General features: G+C 49.6%; 2 protein-coding genes across 2 annotated transcripts in view; one reads left to right on the forward strand and one right to left on the reverse strand.

Annotated features, from left to right (window-relative positions):
* LOC135899458 (muscle calcium channel subunit alpha-1-like) overlaps positions 1-23,104 on the reverse strand; it is a 934,514-nt gene that overhangs the window by 360,137 nt on the left and 551,273 nt on the right. The window lies entirely within an intron of this gene.
* LOC135899426 (putative nuclease HARBI1) lies at positions 7,910-8,539 on the forward strand. Its single transcript, XM_065428667.1, has one exon. It carries the CDS (start codon positions 7,910-7,912, stop codon positions 8,537-8,539), a length of 630 nt encoding a protein of 209 aa, XP_065284739.1.

The following is a 23,104-nucleotide window of genomic DNA, read 5'->3' on the forward strand; positions in this document are numbered from 1 at the left end:
TGAAGATTTCGATTGGGTAAGGAGAGCAGAGAAATAAAGAAAAGGACCGACCGGCGGGGAAGCGGAAATCGATGTCTCCGTCCTTATCGCGTTTCTGCCGTCGGAAGTGCAACCGGAACTTGGACGAAGTCCGTGTACGCGCAATCACTCCCTAATCTTGCTGTGCAAGAGACTACGTCGAAAAACTGTACCTAATTCCTACTCTTACTAGTTCGAGGCGAAGTTGCTCGCGAACGTAGGTCTGGCAGCACCTTGTTACCTGCGATGTCGCTTAGACAACTAAGCATTGCTAGGCATATCAGCTTTTAGGGTCAGGTATTTGTATTACTACTTCCAGGCAGCGAGGCACTGGAAGTATAGTAAAGGAGTACACCTACTTAGGGCAAGTAGTGACCGCGTATCTGGATCATGAGACTGCAATAATCAGAAGAATAAGAATGGGCTGGGATGCATTTGGCAGGCATTCTCAGACCATGAACAGCAGGTTGTCAATATACCTCAAGAGAAAAGCGTATAACAGCTGTGTCTTACCAGTACTCACCTACGGTGCAGAAACCTGGAGGCTTACGAAAAGCGTTCTAAATTTTTTAAAAAATTATGGGGTTTTACGTGCCAAAACCACTGATTATGAGCGCGCCGTAGTGGAGCACTCCGGAAATTTCGACCACCTGGGGTTCTTTAACGTGCACCTAAATCTAAATACACGGGTGTTTTCGCATTTCGCCCCCATCGAAATGCGGCCGCCGTGGCTGGGATTCGATCCCGCGACCTCGTGCTCAGCAGCCCAACTCCATAGCCACTGAGCAACCACGACGGGTCCGAAAAGCGTTCTACTTAAATTGACGACGACGCAACGAGCTATGGAAAGAAGAATGATGGGTGTAACGGCAAGGCATAAGAAGAGAGCAGATTGGGTGAGCGAACAAACGTGAGTTAGTGACATCTTAGTTCAAATCACGAAAAAGAAATGGACATGGGTAGGGCATGTAATGAGGAGGGAAGATAACCTGTGGTTATTAAAGGTTACGAACTGGATTCCAAAGAATGGAAGCGTAGAACGGGGCGGCAGAAAGTTAAGTGGAGGGATGAGATTAAGAAGTTTTCAGGGACAACATGGCCACAATTAACACATGACCGCGGTAGTTGGAAAAGTATGGGAGAGGCCTTTTCCCTGCAGTAAGCGTAGCCAGGCTAATGACGATGACGATTATTCGTGAACTTCCGAAAAGCGACATTAGCAGACAGTAGCTCGAGGGCAGCTTGAATAATAATTATTTCCATAAATTATAATTTCATAATTCCATAAATTAAGTTCCATATTTATTCATTCACTGTATAATTTTTTTCCACAATGAAGAAGTCATGTCCGTGCTTAGGCGGCACTGCTACCACTTCGAGCCCGCACCTACAGCTCTGTCGGATGGTGACCACCCGCCCATTATCCTGTGCAACAAATCTTAATAGAATCCATTCGGGGCGTCAACCGGAGGTGAGCTTGTGTGCGGAGAGCAGAGTAAGGGCGCGTCCTAAGTGTCTGGCAAATGGCTTTAGGTGAGGAGAAGGGTAATCAAATGGTAATGAGAGGAAACGCGGGAGCGTTAACAGGCACATTACCACTACTAACACAGTAGTGCCAGAGTGTATGCCGATGTAAGGCATTGTCCACACAGAAGGCTGGAGGGTGCAAAAGCCCCTCTGCACTTCCCCATCTGCGGTGGTGGTGGTGGTGGTGGTGGTGGTGAATTGTAGCAACAGGCGGGTTTAGCCTGGCGAACAAGGCCGGCAATTGCTCCGCCCGAGCGTCTCGCACAATGCCGCTGAAGGATTTCACCATGTGTCCATCAACCCAGTCTCTCTTAAGAATGCGATCAGGAGACGTGAAGTTTCTTTGCGGGCCATCACTGATCCCTCGGGAAATATAAGGTGTTGCAGGCGCGCATGCGGAAGGTCCTTGTTTTGCAAATTCTTCAGGAGAGTGTCTCTTGCATCTTGGAATTGCTGGCAGGACCACAAAAAGTGCTCAATGTCTCCTGTCTCGTTGCATGCCGTACAGTTCGGAGAATTTATTCGCCCCGTTTTAAATAACCAGGCCGGTGTGTTAGCAGATCCTGTCCTTATACGATGTAGAAGTGAGGCTTCCTCTCGGTGCAATCTCTTGGTTACGCAGGGCATATGCGGTGGAACCCAAAGCGACGCAAAGTGATTTCGAATTTCAGATTTTCGCACTTGGTTACTCTTTGGAGCCTTGATTTTGGGAGGATGATATAGCGCTGCGTATGCAAGCGCATCAGCTTTTTCGTTTCCTGAGATACCAATGTGGGAGGGAATCCACTGAAACTTTACTGTGAAGCCTTTGTTGTTGAGGTCTTTCACGATGGCTAGGGATTTGCGTGGGAACTTGAGGGATGGCAAACCACGGTATACTTGTTGTAATGCGGCCTTTGAGTCCGTAAGGACAACCACATTCTGCGGAGGCAAAGTCTTTAATTTGCGCAGAGCAGAAGCTATCGCTACGCCTTCCACAACTGTCGACGAGGCTATACAGTCCAGACGCCCAGACCACGTATATCTTAGAGAGGGAATGTAGTATGCAGCTGCACAGCGGTCTTCGTCTGCCTTGACAGAGCCATCTGTGTATACTTGTAGGTGATTCGGGTAAGTCGTGTTCAGGTGTTCCAGGACTAATGACTTGGCTTCTGCAGATGGAATGCAGCTCTTTGATTGCAATCGAGGTACACTTAAGTTGCATGTGATGTCCTCGAATGTCCAGGGTGGTTCTATCCTTTCTCTCGGTCTCGAGCAGCGCAATCCTAATACGCGAAGCGTGTTCAATGCTGCATAAAAATGTGAGCGCGGTCTGTTACCTATACGTCGTAAGAGGGCTCTACCGGGCGTAGACTCACTCAATCGTAGAAGCTGGATCATCAGAGCCTCGGAAGCCTGAAGTCGTAGAGGGCGTGACTCAGCTTCGTAGAGCACTTTCTTGTTTGACGCTGGCTGAGGGACTCCAAGGCAAATTCGGATACCTTTTCTGTGGATGGCTTCTAAGCGCTCGTATTGGCTGTCTGAGGGTGACATCAGAGGTAGCTGATACAGGCCTCGACTGGTAACCAACGCTGTATGTAGCCGTAGCATTGACGTCGGGTGGTTGCCCCAGCGTATGCCAGCGACTCGCTTGAGCAAATGTAGCCTGGGTGACGATGACGCCACAACGTGGTCAACACCGCGGCGCCAGAGTAGCCTGTGGTCTAAGGTAACGCCCAGAAATCGGACGTTGGTGACCTGTCGAATCTGGTATCCGTCCAAAGTCAGCGTCAAGCGTGTAGATTTTCTTTTCACTCCAGGAAATAGTACGAATGATGATTTCTCTGCTGATAGTGTTAATCCAAGCGTTGCCAAGTGACCCTGAATTGCTTTTACTGCTCCCTGGGCTATTCGTGCGAGGCGGCGATGCTGGTAGCCGGAGACCCATATGCAGATATCATCGGCATATATAGATATCTTCACTGGTGTTCGATGGTTTAGTACTGTTGGGAGGCTACTCATGGCAATGTTAAATAATAAGGGAGATAAAACACTCCCCTGTGGCACACCTCGAAATATACGTATTTCATCGCTCAAAGTGTCGCCAAGACGAACTCTGATGCGACGATCATTAAGGAACGTATGTATGAAGTGCAAGAGATGACCCGTGACGCCTATAACTTGTAACTGGCTGATGATGGCTCTTTGAGACACGTAGTCGTAAGCCTTAGAGACATCCATAAAAACAGCAAGTGTCGACAGGCCGTCCGCACTGTAATGTTCTATGTGGCTTAGCAGGTCCAGCACATTGTCTTGAGCGCTTAGACGCTGCCGAAACCCAGTCATGCACGACGGTAGTTTTCGACCCTGCTCGACATACCAAGTGAGTCTTGTGCATGCCATCTTCTCCATTAGCTTCGCTGCACACGAGGTCAGTGATACCGGTCTGTATGAGTCCAGAGCTGCAGGATTCTTTCCAGGCTTCAGAACCGGTACCACCCATGCTACCTTCCATAAATGTGGGATAGCCCCACTGGCCCAGACTTGGTTGAAAAATGCCAGCAAATCACGCCGCCTCTCAACCGGTAGGTTAGTCAGCATCTGATTACTGATGAAGTCAGGTCCCACCGCACAGCGACGTCGGAGGCTGCTCATGGCTAGTTCCAGCTCTCTGAGTGTAAAAGGAGCATCCATTAGGGACGAGGATAGCGGCGGAGGCGGGTCGGTTGTGCTGGCTGACCTGCCAGAAGAGTATATTTCAGCGAACGCATTCGCAAGACAAGCGAGTGTCTTGCCTAACTTCAATGCTAGGGCTTCAAATGGCTTGTGTGGTCGAAAGTTTCCAGCAAGGTTATTAACGACCCACCATATCCTTGGAACTGGTGTGAAGACCGATAGGCTTGCACAAAATGATGCCCATTGATCTCTTCTTAGTTTCCTTGTATACCGCCGAATCACTGCGTTAATCCTGTTGTATATAGTCTTCATTGGTGGGTCACCCTTCGTCCTCATCAGCCTCCGTTCCGCTCTTCTACGGGCAGCGCATAGATTTTTGAGCTTTAGATCCGGAGCGGGGAAGTGGTCGGGTAGCTTCAGCTCAGCGGTAGCCAATCTCTTGCTACGTAGCATGTCCGCGAACAAGTCTCCAGATGATTCGCTTAGGCCGTCCCTGTACGTATCCCAATGCGTCACAGGACAGGATCTTCGGCCGTTGGTTCTATATCCAGCAATGTTAACGAAGACAGGAAAATGATCACTGCCCATTCTATCTTTGCTAGTCGTTGACGATGCGAGGATGTCCGTTGAATGTAACGTCAAGTCAATTACACTGTAAGAGGCCGGTGGTCGAAAAAACGTCGGCTGTTTGTCATTTGCCACGCAGAGTCCCTCGGTGTTTAAAGCACTAACAATTTGCTTTCCACGTGCATCAATCGCCTTGTCGCCCCAGAGAGTATGGTGCGCGTTAAAGTCCCCACATATAATCCTCGGAGCTGGGCAGCGGCTGCAGAGGTCTCTTATAATTTCTCCCATCGGGACCTTCTGACGAGAGCTCACATATACGGAGGCCACGCTGAGACTTCGGTTTCCCAGCCGCACTTGTACAGCAGTGACTTCCAATGCACTGCTGCAGAGGTCTTGAACTGGTAGAACGTAATGTGGTATTTCCCGTCTCACATATAGCATGGCGCTTCCGTTCGGAAATGTCGGAATACTTTGGTTTCCATGTGCGACATAACCAGCAATTGATCTGGAACTTGGAAGACCAGCCTCGGACAGGGCCAATATTGGCACAGGCATGTTGCGTAAGAAAAGCGACAGTTCAGGTAAGTGGCACGCAAGACCCGCACAGTTCCATTGCATAATAAGTGGCACTTGTGGACGAGATGGTGAACATTGTGTCCTGACCGCATCCATATTGCTTGGTGCTTTAAGAAGAGGCAGAGCTTACAATCACTGACTCGAGAGCCAGGACTACTTCGAGCATTTCCTTCATCGAGCTCGCCGGCATCTTCTCTATGTGTGATCGCAAGGCCTTGAAGAGAGCACGTAGCACCTGCTGACAGTCCTCCTGTTGGTTTTTTTCATCGCAACGCGATTCGGGTCGCTGCAGTGCAGACACATAACTTCTCTGCTCCGGTTGTTCAGCAGTCTTGTCTTCTACGGGGCCTCTGTTCACTGATTTGACTGCTTTAGCCGGTCCGCCGCGCGATGGCACCACTGTGTCCTGGATTCCTGGAGAAGGCTTCAGGCTTGGAAAATCAGTTTCACTCTTTGAGCTCCATTTGATTTCGTCCGACTCTCTGTGACTTTCTGTCGTTTTCTTCGTCGCATTTTTCTCAGCGTTTCCTGTTGGCCCCAAGATAAACGTTTTCTTACGCTTTATTGCCGCTGCACGCGTAGGACACTTGCTATAACTAGCTGGGTGATCCCCACTGCAGTTTGCACATAGAAAGTTCTCGCTGCACGCGCATGTTTTGAAATCATGCGGTCCTCCACATCTCTTACACCGCTGCTCACCACGGCAGTACTTGGCCACATGTCCATAGCGCTGACACTTGAAGCACCGAGGTGGTGTCTCAACGTAGTCAATGGTCTCGTGTCTTGTGAAGCCCAAGTTGATCTTCTCTGGACGGTCTGTATTTGGAGCGAACGTAAGGACCACGGAGCTGGTTCGCCTGGACTCCCCATCGGTTTCGGAAATTTGGACGCGTCGCGTGACTCTCCTTGCATGGTGAACACCTTGTGGTTTTAGGTATAGCAGCAGTTCCTCGTCAGTGTACCACTTCGGTACTCCTCTAATAATGCACGTGTTTTGCATGTACGAATTGGGCACTCGTGCTGATATTGCAGTCCCTGAGATTGACTTGCAGCTGAGAAGGGAATTCACATGCTCTTCTGTCTGTACATCTAGAAGCAGGGCTCCTTGAGCTGTAAATCGGCTCCTAACTGGCGATGTGCCAAGAATTTTTTCAATTTCCGTAGACAGAACAATGGGATTTACTTTCTTCAGGTCGGCTCCTCCTGTGGCAGGGGTAATAATCACTGGGATTCCGACGGTCCTCTTCTTGCGGTGACGTACAAGCCTGAAGCCTTCATCGTCCAGATCTGTGATGTCAGCTATGTCACAATCGTCAATAAGCGTAGACTCGTCGTCTGTTTCTGTAGCCTTGTATCGCTTACAGCCACGGTTGCTCTCAGGGTCAGTCGGTGGCCTCTGGCCCGGTGTCAGGTCAGGCGTAGTCATCTGCAATAATATGGGGGAGTGGGCGAAACTGCGTATTGGAACAACGCCAACGGACGGTAGGCCGAGAAGAATAAAGCCACGGTCAGCGCCCGACCCGTGAGCTTCTTCGTATTTTTGTGTTGTCCGTCGGCACTCCCCCGCCCCTCTGCAGTTATAAAGCGCAGTAAACAGAATGATGAAGAAACGTTTTGAGCGAAACCGTCACCTGTCTTCTCAAGAAAAGTAAACCCGCCATAATCATTGCATGACGCAGTGAAACACGATTATAACCGCGTAACACACGCCTATAAGATACCTCTGCAAAGTCAGGCGAGTGATTTGACGCCTTCTGTCGCCGGTTTCCCACCGTTAATAGTTTGCTTAGGTGACTCCCAGCCCGGTGCCAGGCTTCCTTTGGAAATGCCCCATTTTCGCCTTCCCCCGTGCAACATAGCCAACCGGACACAATCTGGCTGACATCGCTGGCTACCCGCCGTGGTTGCTCAGTGGCTATGGTGTTGGGCTGCTGAGCACGAGGTCGCGGGATCGAATCCCGGCCACGGCGGCCGCATTTCGATGGGGGCGAAATGCGAAAACACCCGTGTGCTTAGATTTAGGTGCACGTTAAAGAACCCCAGGTGGTCAAAATTTCCGGAGTCCTCCACTACGGCGTGCCTCATAATCAGAAAGTGGTTTTGGCACGTAAAACCCCAAATATTATTATTATTATTGACATCGCTGGCTTTCGCTTATTAGTTCACTCTATCGACTTCGTTGATAAGCCCGGCGGGTGAAGTGGGAAAAGGCGTCAAAGCGAGAACACGCCCTTCCAGCTATCGCAGTAGTCGGCGCTGCCTGAAGCCGCGAAGCAAGCGAACGAGGAAGGCGCTTGGAGGTGCAGAAAATCGCGCGCCGGGGAAAGCACGAAGGAGCTCGAGCGCGCGGCAAAGTAGCGGCGCCTAGAGGAAAGTCTAGGGCCCGTATTCACAAACGGAACTTACCCTTAACTTATGACTTAAGTAGCCGGTCGATGCTTAACGCGTTTCACAGACAAATCTTGTACTTAAAGTAAACTTTAATCGACACTTGAGTGCCGGAAAGTAAAGTACGGCCATTGGCAACCTTAAGTGCGACTTTCGCTGCTCTCGCCTAGCAAGCAAGATGGCCGCCTGCTACGGTAGCTTCGACGACTTTGCCGATTTCGCCGGACGTGTGCGCAATATTACGGAGAATGAGGCATACCGATACGTGTCACCATTACGGCCACGGCTTAAGGATCGACAGAATCCCATGGAAGTATACAACGACGCGGAATTCTCGTGGCGGTACCACTTTTCCAAGCAAGTGGTGCTACGGCTGTTCGAAATGCTGCCACTGGTCCCCAAAGACAACGAAAGCGGTCACCTCGTGCCGCTGCTGCTCCAGCTTCTAATCGCGCTGCGATTCTTCAGCGCCGGAACATTTCAGGTGGCCACCGGGAACCTCGTTAATGTTTCGCAAGCAACTGTGTCTCGAATCATTGCACGAATGTCAAGAATGATTGCCGAGACTTTGTTCCCGCAGCCCGTGAAGTTGCCAAATGCTAATGATTTGGCATCCGTAATGGAGGAGTTCCACACCATCGCACGGTTTCCTGGTGTGAGCGCGTGCATTGACTGCACTCATGTACCCATAATAAGTCCCGGAGGAGATGACGCGGAGGTTTTTCGCTGTCGAAAGGCTGCGATGGCGCGGAACGGACTCAAGGAGCACAGCGCGTTCTTCTTCGGAAAAGTTTGTTTTCCATTTTAACGCGACAGCGTTAAGGAGCTCGTGTCGCAGAAAAGCCGGTGGCGTCGGCGTCGGCGGAGTTGGCCATGAGCGATAAATCCCAGCAGGCACTTCATGAATAAAAAACAACTTGCAACGTGGGCTGGGTGGGAATCGAACCAGGGTCTCCGGAGTGTGAGACGCAGACTCTACCACTTAGCCACGAGTTTTTTTTTTCTTTATTGCCGACTTCAACACGTCAGTTTACAAAATCAGTCCGCGCGAAGAACACAACACGTATGTTAAAAATACGTCACCCTCACTTGGGGTTACGTGATGAGATTAAAATTCACGCATGTGTAGCAAAGCTTCCATTCTTGGAAGCCACTCAGGCACTGGGTCTTGTATCTTGTATCCTTCAATAGCTCTGCTAACAGATTCACAAAAATACTGTCTTATGGGCCTGGCATCAATGTCTGCGTGGCTGACCGCCATCCTGGATCGCCAAATACTGTGCAGGCCCAATATCATAATCATGTCAAAAGGAATCCCGTCTTCACTCTCGACGGGCAGAAATCTAATTCCGAAAGCATCAACCGGTAAGTCTTTTTTAATCGTGCGTTGGAGAATGTCCCAAAAGAAAAGGGCTTCCCAACAATCTAAGAAAACATGTTCGATAGTTTCCGGCTTCCGGCATATGAAACAATGATTTCCCCAAGGCACAAAGAAACCCTTCGCTTCCAAATACGTCTTGACTTCAAGAGTGTTCGTATGGAGCTTAAAGAAGAAACTTTTAACTCCGCCTGGTACAGTCATTCTTTTCACACGTTTTAGAACTGACTGCCATGGACCTGCACAGTACAACGACCTGTACAACGGTACCGGAAGAAAGACCTCACACAGGTCCTTATAAAGTTTCTTTCGCGACACCACTGACAAATATTCAAACGAAAATCGCACTTGCAAGACGCGACATGCCATGTACACCTCTTTAAGGAAGCCAAAAATGCTCCCTTGCATACTCTCCGAACTAACAACCAAATTTGGCAAAACCCTGCCCAACCTAACCTGACACACAGTTCGCAAAAAGGGGTCATTCGTGTCACGAAAAAACATAAATCGGTTAACCAACTGGCGCAGATATAGATGGGCCAAACCTAGTCCTCCAGAGCGGACGCGGTGAAACAGATTGGTGCGTCGTGTCCGCTCCCAAGTGCTTCCCCACACAAAAACCGCAAATACACGGTGCAGCTTCTGCACATTGACGCGAGAACAATGAATTGCTTGCAAGACATACCACAGCTTGGTTACAAAAAAAAGGTTACAAATTGTGGCACGCGCGAAAATAGACCAGCTGAAGCCTTTGAGCCTGTCGGCCTTCTCACGCATTTCAGCAACTTGGCATTTCCAATATGGCTCACTGTCGCGATAATTCTCCAGCGGCACTCCTAAATATTTTACTGGGGTTGCTGTCCAAGTCATGTTTGCGAAATTCGTTGGGGTTAAGGGCCAGTCGCCGTGCCAGAACCCCAAACACTTAGCCCAGTTCACAGCACTCCCGCTCACAGAACAAAAGTCTTTCACAATTTGAACCACAACACGAACGCTTTCGTAGTCAGCACAGAATACGGCAATGTCATCAGCATACGCGAAAATGCGGACCTCCGCCGCATGCAATCGAAAACCATGAACGCTGTTGCTTTCAATAACGCTCAAACAAAAAGGTTCAATATACAAACAAAAAAGCAATGGTGACAGGGGGCAACCCTGACGCACAGAGCGTTGCACTTGGATGCGCGCTCCCACCCCCTTATTTACTAACAACCGCGTCGTGCATCCTCTGTACGCCATGGTTACGCCTTGGCAGATGACTGATCCAACATTAACGTGCTCTAAAACAGAGAACAAGAGGTCATGCGGCACCCTGTCGAAGGCTTTCTCTAAATCGAGCTGGAGCATTGCGATGCTTTCATGCAAAGCATCGCAACACTCGAGCACGGACCGGGCTGTGTGTATGTTGGTATATATGGTGCGACCTTTGATACCACAGGTCTGATGTGGTCCCACTAATTCTTGCATCACGGCTTGGAGTCTTTTAGCCAGAATTTTCATGAAGATCTTGTAGTCTACATTAGTCAGGGATATGGGTCGGTAAGCGGTAACCTGTCGCAGTCTAGCTTCATCTTCGCTTTTTGGTATTAAAATTGTATGGGATGTTAAAAATGAAGGAGGAAGCATATCCTTGTCATAAGCCTCATTAAACAGTGTAGCCAAAACCGGTGCTAAATCATCTTTGAATGCCTTATAAAGCGGTGCTACTAGCCCGTCTGGTCCTGGGGACTTTCCCGGGTTGAGGTCTTCTATGGCTTTCCGCACTTCTTCTGTTGAAATGGGCAGTTCTAGCCGCTCTTTCGTATCATCACTAAGCCGCGGCATTAAAGAGAGGAAACGGGTATTGAAGTCTTCGGTTCTTACTTTGGTGTAACCAAAGAGCCCACTGTAGTATTCATAAAAGGCCCTTTCTATATTTCCTTTGTCTACGTAGATTACACCGTTCCACTCTATTTTTGGTATGTCATTCTTGCGGGCGTGCCTTTTTTCCAAGCCGAGAGCACGTTTTGTGGGCATTTCGCCCGCTATCAGCCGCTGTGCCCTCGCCCTCACGATCGCTCCTCGATATCGCTCCGTATCTATTGCCTCTAGTTTCTGCTTGACGGTGCGCATTTCTTCGGTGCAAGTGCCTGGCTGCTTTCCTTCTTGCATTATCAAAAACTTTAGGTCATCTCTCAGCGTGTTTTCCTGCAGCCTTTGCTTTTGCTTTATAGCGCACGATCGTTCAATTGCCATCATTTTCATTGCCTGCTTAAATCTTTCCCACTTCGCTCCCAGAAGTTCGTTGTCCGCCATTGGCAGTTCGTGTATCGCCGACGTAACGCGATCCACGAAGATATCATCGTTTAGAAGCTTCTCATTAAGTTTCCAGTTTTCCCACACAAATTTGCTTTTCGTTCCTTTTCTTTTACCTACATGGAAGACAACAAGACAATGGTCACTGAACGGCACTGGTTGTACGCTGTATTCGCCGCAGTACGGTATCAGTTCAACAGATACGTACGCCCGATCCAGACGCGCGTGACTCGTTCCTTGGTAATGGGTAAACCTTCAAAGCGGTACAAAAGCGTCTCTAGTGAATGCGGTGTTGCCTTAGAAACGAGCTGTTGCTGAGGCTCAGGCGTGCGTCGCTTGCTCAGGCGCACATTTCGTTGCCGCGCCGAACGCGGCGCTGCTCGACGCTCACCGCGTCCGATGCGGGGCGCGTAGTCGCTGCGCCGTAGCCCACTGTCTTACACCGCTTGGCGGGTCGACGGGAACGCTGTCGCGTTCCACTCTTGAAGGCGAAGCTTAAGCGTCCTCCAATTTTTTCCATCGTCGGCGCGGGTTGAAAACAAGCAACGCACACACACTCTCTGCGCAAGAAGACCGCAAGTTGTCAGCAGCAAAAAAATAAAAAATAAAAAAAAATAAAGTCGCGACGGCGACACACAGAACCGCAGTGGCTGCGAGAACTAACGTGAACTTGCGGCAAGATGAGTTTGAGCAAAGCGCTAAAACCAAACCGTTCTTTGTATTTTACTCAGAAGAATGCGCGAGCAAGCACTGTAACAGTTATATCCACATTACTCTGCTGCAAAATTATTATTTTTTTGTGATTGAACCTATCGTACACGTAAATTATTTACGTATCCTCGACACCAGACGACATACTTGATTCGAAAAGTGCTACTTTCGAAAGTGATACTTAAGTGTCGTTTTTGAAGTACTCGCCTAAATCTTTCCTAAAACTTGTACTTTTCCTGCACTTATTGACGCCCTACTTAAGTTCTGTTTCTGAATACGGGCCTAGGTAACGCTCAGCTAAGTCGGAAAGAAGACATCAGGTGAAGCGTAGCGGAGGACGAAGGTGGGCAGGCTAGGCAGAAGTCCGGCAGAGGTGCGCCGGGTTGACCTCCTCTAGCAGTTGCCATAGGTTTTGTATGCGATACAGGCGTATCGGGTTCGTCTCGTGATAACATCGTCCTCGCGCGCCGTACGCTGTGTGTACGAGTGAACGCACGCGACGGTGAGCCGACGATGACGACTCAATCTCGCGTGCGCAAGGGTGGAAGCGCGCCGTATTCCTTCGGGCATATGCAACCGGGGAAGGGCAGGGAGAGGGGCGATGTACTTCGACCACGCGCAGTCGCGCGGGCTTTATCTTGAAAGCATTCTCTGCTTTAAGGTCACATTCTAGATGGGTCGACGGCTCGTAGCTTCGCGTGCGCTGTGTTCTCCCAGCTTAGTTTGCGTTGAAGCAATATACAACAAGAATGTCACTTCGCCACAACTCGCTCGCTGCTGCTGCCGCTATTCCTCGCACCAGCGTTTTGGCAGCGAATGTCGGCGGTCATTGAGTGGAAAGTGTTCATATTTGCCTGTGCACGCTAACACCATGCTAGTTGATCTTGTTAGTAAGCGAATGTTTACAATAGGGCGTTGCCTGTCTTGAATATGACCTGTCCTGACTTTGAACGTGACCCTGTCTTGAATATGACCTGTGATGCGGACAGTGTAGGCGTTTAGGCGTCGTGTGCGCTATAGCACTCATGGGCTTGCGTGTCACCCGCGTTCACCAAGTAAAATATCACTGTGACTTTTTTGTTGAGATTCGTTTTTTTTTTCTGCACCATCAAACTGCCGGAGTCTCAGAACTTGTCATCCCCGCATAAATTAGAAACATCCCTCCTTTGCGCTCCGTTTCTTCAGTGTGTGAGTTATCTGTTGAGATAATTATCCGCGTGCTTTATGTGAACAACTCGTTCTCGATGTTGTTTATTGGCTAATCGTCTTTACCTCGTTCATTCGACTGCTTTAGAGCTCCTCTTTCTGAGCCAGTAATACACCCGTGACATTAAGTATATGTATACATTCATTGCGGCAATGTTGTTCCACTTCAATCGGGTTATATTTCCGTTCTTTAACATTACTAACAGCAGCAACATGTGATTCCAGTGTAACTACGGGCTTTACACATTCAACTTAGAAACACGTAATTCTCTGTTATATTATGCTGCTCTATTAGGTTCAAATGCACATTTACTAAAACAACATCCAGAACTGAAACATCCACTCTCCATGTAAAAATATTCTGCCCGTTGCGTCTAACCTGCCACTTTTCTTCATCTAATTAAAAAAATATGCGTTGCTCTGCAAACACCAGAGAGCAGTGGAGCTGGGGAAAGGATAGTAAAGTAGAGCCAAACCGCAAACAATATACACGAGCGCCGGCAACGCGTCCCTACGGCGTCCTCCAAAGGCATCTACTAAGGCGTCGGCGATGCGAATGGCCAACGCCGTAGTAGACGCTGCGTTTGTCTCCACACTGTACCGAGCGGCGGACGAGGAGGACATCGAGGCACCCTAGCAGCCGTGGAAGACGCCCCTCCTCCCTCGCCGGACCCCGCTGCCTAGCGCGCAAAAGGAAAGGGCATGCTTCCAGGCCGCATTCCTCGCTCGAGTGCGCACCGCTCCTTCTCGCCGGTTAGGCTCCCCCTACACTCACCGCGTAGCTATGCTGAGCGATCCTATATTTATACTCTGCTTTCACTCTCTATCAGCTGTCTCTCTCTCTCTCTCTCCCAGATCGGCGAAGCTGCGCACGTCAAGAGAAACCCAATATGTTTCTAACTAAAACCCCTTAAACTTCGTAAAATAGCGACACTCTCATCTGCGTTCACTCCTCCTGGTTTCTGCTCTCCTTCACGCTGCCTCCTCGACCGTGGCGGCGCCTACACTGCTCGAGCGTAGCAGACGACCTTTTGCAGAGTGAATGCACGCATAGCAATGCGGTGCGTTTTAGGCGTTCGCGTTGGCTTTCTAGCTCCGAGTAACTTCTTGTACAGCATAGAATTTCGATACGGACGGTTATACAAATTCTGTGACGGCAGCTTTTTTTTCCTATTTTGATAACAATTCTTCACAAAACTATCTGAACGAGCGCTAACGCTTCGCCATGACTACTCTGAATGTATCGCGTACGCTACAATTAGGTATGCAACATTTGTCAAGTGTGTGTCGCAAGATTTTATTGCGAATGGTTGTAAATAACACATGTACGATCTAATACCAACATCCTGACCTCCAGCAAGCCCTCAGTAGCCTAAATAATCCACGCCGTCCTCACCATGTGAATTCGCGGCGCGTATCAGCTATGACGTAGAAAGGCCGACAGAGGACACGAACGAATGCTGTTTTGAAGGTTAGAAAGATTATTACAAGCTACAGTGCTGCCAACGTGGGTGCTTGCCAATCTTCTAAGCACGCGGTAAAGCTCAGAGGAGGGCGCTTGTACTATTATGTTTCTCGTACCTCAAAGTCAACAAAATACGCGCGGCCGATCATCGAGTCGGCATTCTGTGTATATAGAAAATGAAATCAGTTTTTTAGTGCTCAATGGCGAAGCGGGAATGCGTGAACAGCGCTTCGTTCAGGCTCAAACAAGTGCATTGTTTTTAGAGGTTAGTGAATCGAATAACATTTTATCGTGCTTTAGCTCGTCCATTCCCGAAGTGACCTACTTGTCGCAAACTGAGTTGCACTAAGGTGCATGCATTGAGGACGGTTGCGCTCACTCCGAAATAACATTTGAGAGATGTGACTTTAGTGAAGTGACAATCGCGCGAAGGTTTGCCGCGCCATGACGCGGCCGAAATTGCAGTAAGTGAAATGATGCAGTCCCTCATATCGAGGCACAATTATTTGTCTCATCACGTGTGTCTCAGAGACATAGTGCTCGAACGAGCTAATATAATAGTTGAACGAACGAGTAAGCAAACGACTAAACGAACGAGCGAACGACGACTAAACCAGCCAATGAACGAGCGGGCAACCGCACGTTTTCTGTGCGAGTGCTTTACCGCCGCTCCACCTAAATACACTTTACAAGTACGTCTGAAAGACATACGATGCTGTCGTTCGGCGACGAATGCGTCTTCGGGAGATTACGCACACTTTTCCTTTGTATCGCAAATTCACCGGGTGACCGCCAATGACGAACAGGAACAAAATAGGCAAACAAAGCTATTCGCTCTAAAGAACGCTAGTTAGTAAGCACAAAATGCACAGAGTTGCTTTCCTAATATGAGTTCTCATGCTCGAGCCGCAAATTTTCTCAAAAGGAATGCGCTGAGCCCAAAGGATTTCGTAATCACGTTTTCGCAGAAAGCCTCGCGTGCCTGCGAATTCAAGATTCTTGGTGTACAATACGATTAAGCGCCCCAAATACGACCACGTGCTGCTTAAATAAACAAAGTACACGTCGCGTAGATATCGCGTTAAAGCGTGCGGACAAATGACAACCTTCTCAGTGAACAGTGCAATATCTACTAGGTCTACAGCAACTTACGCAAGCCTGACACATGCTGTACTATGAGAGGTAACTATCAAGTATAGTGTGCAGAATGTTGGTCTGAAGTTCTCACTGCCAGTTCGACGAATCCATGCCTGCTTAACCCGTCAGGCTTACCGGAAGGCATCGAGAACAGCTTCTCGTGTTTGCGGAAACTATTTTGGCATACGAAGGCGCAGCACGTTATGGTGCTACAAAATGCCGTGAAGCGGCGTCGTACTTGCCGCAAAAGTTAGTGCAAGGCGTTCGCAAACCAAAACAACACGGAACAGCAACGGCGCCACCATGTGCGCCTCGCCACTCCGTAAACGCTTCGCAATTGAAAATAGCGCTGAAGCGCCACTGTAATCAAACGAAGCCGGCTCGACGGCCCACGTGATGCCATTAGGCCAATAGCGAACGCGGCGCCGTCCTCGGCCAGAGCGCACGAGGAGGAGGCGGCATTCTTCAAAGCGTGGCGCTACTTTACGAAGTTTAAGGGACTTTACTTCTAACAGCTTCACTGCGAAAATTCGGCACAGACAATTAAGACTGCTTGCGTATGGGAATGCGAAAGCATTATAGACCTTTAGATGAAATCTCTTTTTCCACCTGTTCCTTGTCCGCGCAAGCTCTCGCCTGCCTTCTAGCTGCGCATCGACAAAGCCAAACCAAAACGCTATCGCTTGCCCGCGAGGAATTCATAGCTCGAAAGACCGCTCAGCGCCGTTGAAGTGGACATTAAGGCGGATTATTTCACACACTCGTGACGTGTACTGCCACCTCCTCCCCATCGGCTGTGCTATCACGTGAGCAATGGCGGACACACTAGGCACACTTTTAGTAGACTTTTAGTCAACAAGAATCGTGGAGTCGCCATGGCGTCGGGGAAGCGTGTTGCTCTCTTACTCCAGAGACCCAGGTTGGATTCAGGTCGAAATTTACGAAGTTTTCGTTTCAAAGCCATTAATTTACTTTCTTTACAGGAAAACTCCCTGAGAAATTTGACGTCATTTCAACCATCATGCGACGTGTCTTACGCGCAGGCGCACGTGCCCCGTCCGTGAAATGGGCAAGATTATGTGCGTCGCCCCAACGGGCGGGGGGCGACACACTCCCTCGCCCCGAAGGGCGGGAGAGCAAGACGCGTGGAGAATCTCGCGCCAGGGATGGTACGGAGAAGTGAGTTGAGCGCGCGCTAGAGCGACCTTTAGAGGTGCCTAAAGTGTGCAGCAATACCATCTTACGCACAGTTACGCCGCCGCACTTACGCACAATCAAAGCATTTTTAGAACATTCTACGCGTAATGAAAAAAAAAGCAACAACTTGCGCGTATATATACCCGCTTGCACGAAGCGAAACACCATTGCAACTTTTTTAATGCGTAAGTGTCCTTTCGCGTGCGCCCTAGCCCTGTCAAGCGAAAAGTGGTTGCGCTGCGCACCCCTAGGAACATGTTGAAATTTGGGGTTGGGTTGGAAATCTGTGGTTGGGTCAACTTGAAGTTTGGAGGTAGGTCAACTGAAGTTTGGGTGTGGGCCAACTTGAAATTTTGGGGTGGACCAACTTACATTTGCGGATGGGAAAAGTTGAAATCTTCAGGGGCCAACTGAAATTTGGGAGTGGGCCAACTTGAAATTTGAGTGTGGGCCAACTTCAGATTTTGGGGTTGCCCAATGTCCAATTGAACGCTGCTTACCATACTTCGAGTTATGAAAACCTCACGGGCAAGCGATCGCATTCAGACGCTTGGCGCCTTTTCAGTCAGCCTGACGGCCAAACTACACGTACGCGTGCCGGCGCGCGAAAGCTCACGCCCACGCACCTCACGCATGCCCAGACGGTGCAGCACAGATCGTACGCGCCGAAGCGCGGCACGACCACATATATCCAACGTTTACGCACGGTAAAAAATAGCGCGGTCCCACAGGGCCGCACCCATGGCTTCCGCTTCAGCGTGATTTCTCGTGATGGCTACGTTGTCACTCACGTTGATCGCCTAGAACTATTGAAATGAGCTTTCGCTTTCTCTAAACTCACCTGAAACGTTAGTTATGAGGGCAAAGCGCGTACAATTTCAGAGGTCCTTCTGCGATTGCGGCGGCCGTAGGCCTAACCAGACGTGTCCGCATAGCAACAACAGGATTATGGTGGCTGGAGGAATAGGTGTGCCGACCGACCCGTAGAAGAAGACATACGTGACCGACCCGTCTTGAGCGTAGTTCGCCACTTCTCCGCATCATGACGCAAAAGTGGCGCTGCACTCAGTATACAACGGGTCTCAGCGGTGCATGTCGTCTGGTATACATAGTTGTAGCAGGCGGTAGGCAACAAATAAAGCACGCAGAGTGAAGCACTGTCATCTCTGGCCGCCAGTTTGTTCAATGAAGAGATGAAGGTCTCTGTTATTGCGTGTTTGTAAGTTCATAAGATATGTTGAAGCTTCATTACGAAACAGTGAGCGGCATGGTTAGCGGAAGCTAAAGTATGATGCCGAATAAGCGGAGTCTGCACCAAATAGTGGCGGTATTTCTGCTTCAGAGAAGATCAACAAGCATACTTCTTTTTTCGCTCCGTATAGTAAATGAATGGGTGCCTAAAAAGCAGCATTGTCTTAGCGCCGACAAGAACAGCAGCGGACACCGGTTGTGGGCGAAGGACTCTTTTAGGAACAGTTCCTCAAGCGTGATTTCCCCCATGTTGTAGACTAAGAAGATACAGTAATTTGTTGCTTACGCTCATGTCTATAATAAGATGCCCACGAGGAAATACGAGAGCACATTTTTTAGCGCTATGATCACACAACGTCATTATGACCGCAAACCCTCGGAGAGATCAGAGCAACAAGCTGAGAATTACCCCATACGCGAATTACGACGTCAAGATATCTGTTTCGACGCTTGCAGTCATCGTGTGCATGTTGCATCATGCTCGGACATTGGATCTGGAAGTGGAAGGTTCCGCGGCTGTTGCATTTTCTCTTTGAGAGAATTAGCTTTTAACATCACGCTCAATAAAGCTTCCTAGCGTTTGCGTTCCCGTACGTTAAACAAAGTCTGGAAGAAACGCACACCAAACCTCCCGCAAAGGTACTTCCGTTTAATGTGCGTAAGGCGTCAAACGCTATTCTAAAGCTTCCAATCTTCTCCAGACAGGCATCGGTGCCCTGGCTGCCTCGCAAAAACACGAAACGATTTCTACAAAGGCGAAAATGCGGGCCAAGTGGACGCGCGCTGGCGCGCGTCCGTCATTACTCGCTATTACACCGTCACTACACCGCCGGAAAGCCGGCAAGCGTACATGTAGTTTAGCCTTTACCAAGGCGCAGTCAGAACCCAGGCGAGAAGTTGCGTGGACAAAGAACGTGCGCATATCACAGGCTTGCGAGAGTGAGGTGACATGGCATCGCGGCGACGATCTCTCCCCTCCTCACGCAACGCCTGACGCGCTACTGCGGCAGCTGCTGTGCCCTGTCCATCACTCTGCTCGGTCGAGGCGTGCTCGTTCCCGGCTTTCCGGCTCCACTGGTACGATCGCATTGAAGAGGCCGGATGCGACAAGAAAATCTAACAATTGTGCACTAAAGCACAACGGAAAGGCCATGGGTAGACGCGTACAGTTCAAGAAAAACAAGTAAGCAAAACTAAGCAAAAATGAAGAGACAGCCGAGAAAAAGAAATGCTTACGCATTAGTAGGCGATTCGCAGCATTTCTGTAGCTCTTTTACTCTGGGCCATCGGTCATTTCTGGTGCCACCTTTAGGCCACGGCAACAACGCCGACGGATTTTCGCGTGATGGGGCACATAATGCTGTCGCATTAAAATAAATAGAAAGTACGACTTTCGTAGAGGAAGCAACTTCTGCTGCTGGGATGCGTGAAAAACCGCCCAGCGATGCAAAAGTCGGAGGGTCAAAGTGCTGCAAGGCATCCCTGCAAGAACGCGTTGTTCAACCTTTAGCTTCTTTTTCCTTCCTCTCGTGCCTTTTTCGACATTTATAATTTTGCAGCGAAGCTGCCTATGTCTAGGCTCTCGAAAAAGACGTGTCCGAGATGACAAATCACCATGTGTGCCGATCCTGGTGAAAGTGCAGAAAGGGTCCATGCTCAATGGCACATACCCCTGTGGGCTCGCTATACTCCGTTCCATACATAGCAGTCAACACAGTAAAGGATAGAGAGACTTCTTGCAGTGCTTTCGTTCGCACTTGGATATAGTTCGATGTTCTTTTTACCGCAGTCGTGCGCAACTGCTTTTTATATAGGCTCAGTGTTGAATTAAACAAGTTCAATCCTTAGAAACAAACTCACTGTTGTGTACTGCTGCTAGATAAGGCGTTGTCTTAGGTCACCTTTACTTTTTTTTGTTTTTCTCGCATTTTTTATTTGCAAACCGTCGCGAGGAGCCTCGCGTGAATGCACGCGCGAGCGAATGCTGTTGACGCGCAGCGAGGCATGGACGGAGCCAGCGGAGTGATACTTTTGCTTGGCCGGACTACTTGTGTCTGGAACTGCTGTCTGGAACGGAGTACAGTCTATGAAGATCCGCGTCGAAGCATGTACGTGTAATGCAAAGAAATAAATAAATAAAAAATGAAAAGTAAGCAAATAACGCTATAATAAATAAAAGGTTAATAAAAATAAAACCAGGAAAAGTAAGAAAGAGAAACGAAAATTACGAAGAACCATAAAAATAAAAATAAATAAATAACACAGACGAACCAAACAACGAATTAAGTTATGTGTTTGTGCCTACATAGTTGTAGCAGGCGGCAGGCAACAAATAAAGCACGCAGAGTGAAGCACAGTCATCTCTGGACTGTCATCTCAGCACTGTCATCTCTAAGTTCAATGTAGCGTAACGACCACATTGAACTTAACACAGATTTTGAGCAACACAGCTTCGCTGGTTTTCCATCGTTCACATAGTGGAATGGCTCTGAATTTCTTTTGTTTCCGCTTGCAAGCGATGACGACGACGCAATAGCCGACACAAGCATATTCCACAGATTGCGCGACAATATCACCGAACATACCTCATCTCGGCAGCCTATCTTGTTCGTTTCCTTTTACGCTCACGATAAGGAATAAAGTGACACGCCTCCGGGAGAATCGCTCTAGCGTCCTTTGTTTGAACGCTCTGAAGATACCTAAATCACGCGTACAGCCCCGTAAGGAGGCGTCGTTCATCCCCACGCGCGCCCCGTTTCTTTGCTTTCTTCCTCTATCAACGCGCAGCGGGCTGACGCGAACAAACGGCCGCGCCAACTTCTCGCCGCCTTGGATCCGGAGCAAAACTTGGCACTTACAGCGCGACGATGCGCCATGCTGCCCAACCGAGCGCCATCATCGCCGTCTCGCAAATGCAACGTTCTTGTTGCGAGCGTTTCGCCTCCGGGCGCTGTGACGCACAGCGATGCCTCACAACGGCTGGGCGGCGTCGCTTTCTTCCTTCCAAATCTCACCAGCAATCGGGCCAAAGACGCCTGGGCGGGCGTCCGAGCCAGCAAACAAACACTCTCGCACAAGCGCAGACCCACAATGGGGCAAACGCCGCCTCGGCGAGCGCCCGGCAACCAAGTCCTGTCGTCTCGCGCTTTCGTCGCCTCGCCTCCCACCAGCGCCGCATCGTCGCCAGGTGAGAACACGCCGTTCCGTCTTCAGCGCGCAGATCGCTAATGCACCCGGCAAAGTACATTAGTGAGCGGAGCGGACGCGTAGACCTAAATGGCTTCGTTGCGAGGAGCTGTCCTATAGGACAATCTGCGTTCCTTGTTGCACGACACCCAGACTCCTCGCGTAGCGCTGTGTAAGAGGCATTTAGCGCAGCAGAGACGTATCTAGCGATTGTGCGTACCGGAGTACGTGCTTGGCCAGTTATCGTGCCGCAGTGAATTCGTGCGTATACTTTGTTGTATGATTATGCCCTTAGGCTTTCATACACACTTAAACGAAATTAAATCCTTGGGCTCGTATCTTGCCACACAACTATAATCGTCATCTCTCTTGTGCACATTTTCTGGGGGCTATAACGTAAAACTATTGCAAACTTTTCTATTCCAATTCTGCAATCAGCCCTTCGCGATTGGTCAAAGGCTTTTTTGGACCACCCCCATTTAACCTGTCTGTCACGCGACGTCACGAAAACCGCGATGGCTCCCCATCTGATATAACGTGTACACACGGATTGTACACATGATTTGACCGAACAAAATAAAAACAGCTATTTCTGATTCGACGCCTCTTCACCATTAGCCCTCGGCTTCTGATCAAACGTTCTCGGGCTACGCCCACTTCACCTGCCTCTCACGCGACGTCACAAAACCGCAAAAACTGATCGCGTCAAAATGACGTGTGCGCGATAAAGATGCATTAATATGCCGAACAAAACTGAATTTTCTTCTTAATAGCCGCAGGCTGCCCCGTTCCGAAAGGAATAAAAGATAGATGCCGCCGATCGCTCACGCACTGGCTACTCGCCCCTGTCGGTGAGCGTGGGTTTATTTACGTGTTATAAGACTTTTTGCGTGGCCGTGCAACGTTTTCGAGCACTTTCAGCTGGTTTACGACCTCGTTCTGCCAACTCTTCTTTGCTGAGGATCCGTTTTAGCGTCATTCTTAATGCTATCTTCGGCTGGTCGTTTCTGAGCGCTCTGGAGCGCTCTCGCGAGCGGCGTTGTCATCGGCTGGTTGAAAGAGGGTGCGCGCCCTGCGTTCGGCTGGTTCTTCTCGATTGCTCTCCTCCATCTTGAAGCGCTCTGAGGCGCTCCGAGCCCCGTCGTCGGAGCAGTCATCGAGATTGAAACGTCATCGCAGCGCCGCGTCTCTGCTGTTGGCGACGTCCCACCGCAACCTTGGCAACCTAGGCCACTGCATGCTGGCGTCTCGACGAACGCTCGTCCCGCCGGCACGTCCGCCGGTTTTTCCGGCAGCTCCGGGAGCTTTGGATAGGCGAATCATCGAACGTTGGCAGTAGTCACGTGGTTTCGCATCGGCGATTTCCTCCTCCGAGAGCGAGTCACACGTTCGGCTTGCGCGCTTGTCCTCTACCTTTGAGCTCGGGCAACGCCCGATCTACCCGACTCTGCTTCGGGGCGTACAGGCGACCAGTCGAAGATACCATAAGTTTCCGTTGCATGCCGCCGCGATTGTCGACGAGTCACCGCAAGCAAAGTAAGGGAAAG

The sequence above is a fragment of the Dermacentor albipictus genome, chromosome 6, assembly GCF_038994185.2.
Source record: "Dermacentor albipictus isolate Rhodes 1998 colony chromosome 6, USDA_Dalb.pri_finalv2, whole genome shotgun sequence".
Classification (NCBI taxonomy): domain Eukaryota; kingdom Metazoa; phylum Arthropoda; class Arachnida; order Ixodida; family Ixodidae; genus Dermacentor; species Dermacentor albipictus.

What these genes read in the sequence shown, in the direction of transcription:
- LOC135899426 (XM_065428667.1), top strand. Translation starts at nt 7,910, where the DNA reads ATGGCCGCCTGCTACGGTAGCTTCGACGACTTTGCCGATTTCGCCGGA.